Raw genomic sequence first — 2,113 nt, 5'->3', positions numbered from 1 at the left:
ATATATATATATATATATATATATATATATATATATATTAAATTGCAATCAATATGTTTCTTCTTTATTTTAAAATTGTACATTAAAAAATATTTTCTATTTACACTTTAATGTTTAATCTTTTTAAAATCATCCTGTATATTACACGGGTTTCAAACCTAATAAATATCAAAAGACTTCTATTTTCTTACAAATGCGTAAACAAAGGTTATATTTTTCGTTTCTGAAAATTATAACATTTCGATGTAATAATAATCAGTAATAATTAATAAAAATTCCTAATTTTCAATAAATATCAAAAGTTCTCATGTACAGTTCTCCAACATTAAAGAATAAAGTGGTAGATTTCTAATCATCCCCACTACTCCATTAGAAACACCTATAATTGTACCCAACAGCCTTCTCTTTTCATCATATTTAAACCTGACCTCCTATCTTTTACTCACTTTTTATTACAGACCTTCCCTTCTTTTATATTCCACCATCTCATGATGCATCGTTCTTCTTCTTCCTCGTCCTCCACCACCACCAATTCCGTCAATGGCTTCTACAACTTTCTCACTCACAGTCTTGACGATCTTTACAGTTCTTTCCATTCTCAAAACTTCATTTCCATCCACTTCCTACAACTTGTCTTCTCATCCCTCCAATCTTTCCATAATCAAGTGATTCTTTTGGTTCACAAACTACACTTGCCTGTAGGCGAAAAATGGCTTGATGAGTATATGGATGAGAGTGCACGCCTTTGGGAAGTATGTCATGTCTTAAAGTCATGCATTTCAAACATGGAAAACTATTGTTCCATGGGGGTGAACATCCCTTCTATCCTTGAAAACATTGACTCAAATCCACAACTCGCACGTGAGGTAAAGTTGTACAAATTCTAGACTACTTGTGTTAGCACTATTTTGAATTAATCACTTAGATTTGAATATTTTAGGTGTCTAGAGCGATCAACCGTTGCCAAAGGGAGAGAGTTAGATTGGAGGAAGAAAACAAGAGCTTAATAGAGACAAGAATTAAACCATTAATGATACAATTCGATGAAAGTGTATTAATCCAATCAAAGTTTAATGGGTTCAATGGCTTTAGAGGAGCACTATATGCATTAAAAAACATAAGCTCATTACTTTTTAAGATCATGGTTAATGGCCTAGCTTATTGCTCCAATGATTCAAGTTTTTCCTCTGTGTCCAACATGAATACCACTTGTTATAATGTAAATCATACGGTTTCTGAGACAAGTTTTATGGTCTCGGCTACAAGATTGATGGAGAGAGTGAAGGATTGCGGAGAGGGGCAAAATGGTATTTTACTATATGAGTTTCGCAATACGGGATATGCCATGGATGAGTTGCAAACAAAGTTGGATAGAGTTAGAGGGTGTGAAATGGGATTTGATATAAGTGAGAGGGTTGAAAATTTAAAGAGTTGTGTTGGAGGGTTGCAATATGGAATTGAGAATATGATTGTGCAACTTGATGATTTTTTTGATGAAATTGTTGAAAGTAGGAAGAAACTCTCAGATTTATGTATTCATACCTCAGATGTTTAGGCTTGAGTAATTTTTGGCCCTTCAAAAGGGACATATATTCAAGTTTGATACTTTTAGACTTTAGCTCCCACAAAAATTATAGACTTGTGTAGCTATGTCTATAGTGCAAAAGACCAGAAGGACAACTTTCTTTTATAAAAAACAGCTGTTATAAATATCTGTGTATCATGCTTGGAAAGTTATACATTATTATTGTTTCGACAAGTTTTACTTGAAAAAGCATTTCTATAAGTTGATTTGTAAAATGAAGAACATCAAATGATGGGAAGTTTTCCATTCAATTGTTTTTCTCTTTACGGGCTGTTAGGTCCTTCTAGAATTTACTTATTTGAATACAGTACTATAATGACCCTACTATATGTTATGATATGACATAAATTCATAAATAAATAAATAAAAATTGGAAGGGGACGTGATTCATCTCTTTGAAGGAAAGTTAAAGAGATTTGCATACAAGTTAGGAGACAACGAGAATATAATATCATGACAAATGTTAGCTTCAAAGAAAGCACAAGTTACAAGTTTTACATGTGTGCTTCAAGGGATTGAAAAATTAGA

The 2,113-nt window shown here is 32.4% G+C and overlaps 1 protein-coding gene across 1 annotated transcript; it reads left to right on the top strand.

Moving 5' to 3' along the window:
* Positions 1 to 396: 396 nt before the first annotated feature.
* On the top strand, positions 397 to 1,710 carry LOC145060961 (uncharacterized). Its single transcript, XM_079008291.1, has 2 exons — positions 397 to 866; positions 941 to 1,710. Exons 1-2 carry the CDS (start codon positions 489 to 491, stop codon positions 1,553 to 1,555), a joined length of 993 nt encoding a protein of 330 aa, XP_078864417.1. The 5' UTR covers positions 397 to 488; the 3' UTR covers positions 1,556 to 1,710.
* The last annotated feature ends 403 nt before the right edge of the window (positions 1,711 to 2,113 follow it).

This window comes from Lactuca serriola, chromosome 7, assembly GCF_051521515.1.
Source record: "Lactuca serriola cultivar US96UC23 chromosome 7, Lser_US96UC23_V15, whole genome shotgun sequence".
Classification (NCBI taxonomy): domain Eukaryota; kingdom Viridiplantae; phylum Streptophyta; class Magnoliopsida; order Asterales; family Asteraceae; genus Lactuca; species Lactuca serriola.
This window is presented reverse-complemented; position numbering and strand designations above follow the sequence as displayed.

Bases quoted from the DNA above. Each gene is read 5' to 3' on its own strand.
- LOC145060961 (XM_079008291.1), top strand. From the start codon at position 489: ATGATGCATCGTTCTTCTTCTTCCTCGTCCTCCACCACCACCAATTCC. The intron at 867-940 runs GTAAAGTTGTAC...TGAATATTTTAG, and splicing joins ATCCACAACTCGCACGTGAG to GTGTCTAGAGCGATCAACCG.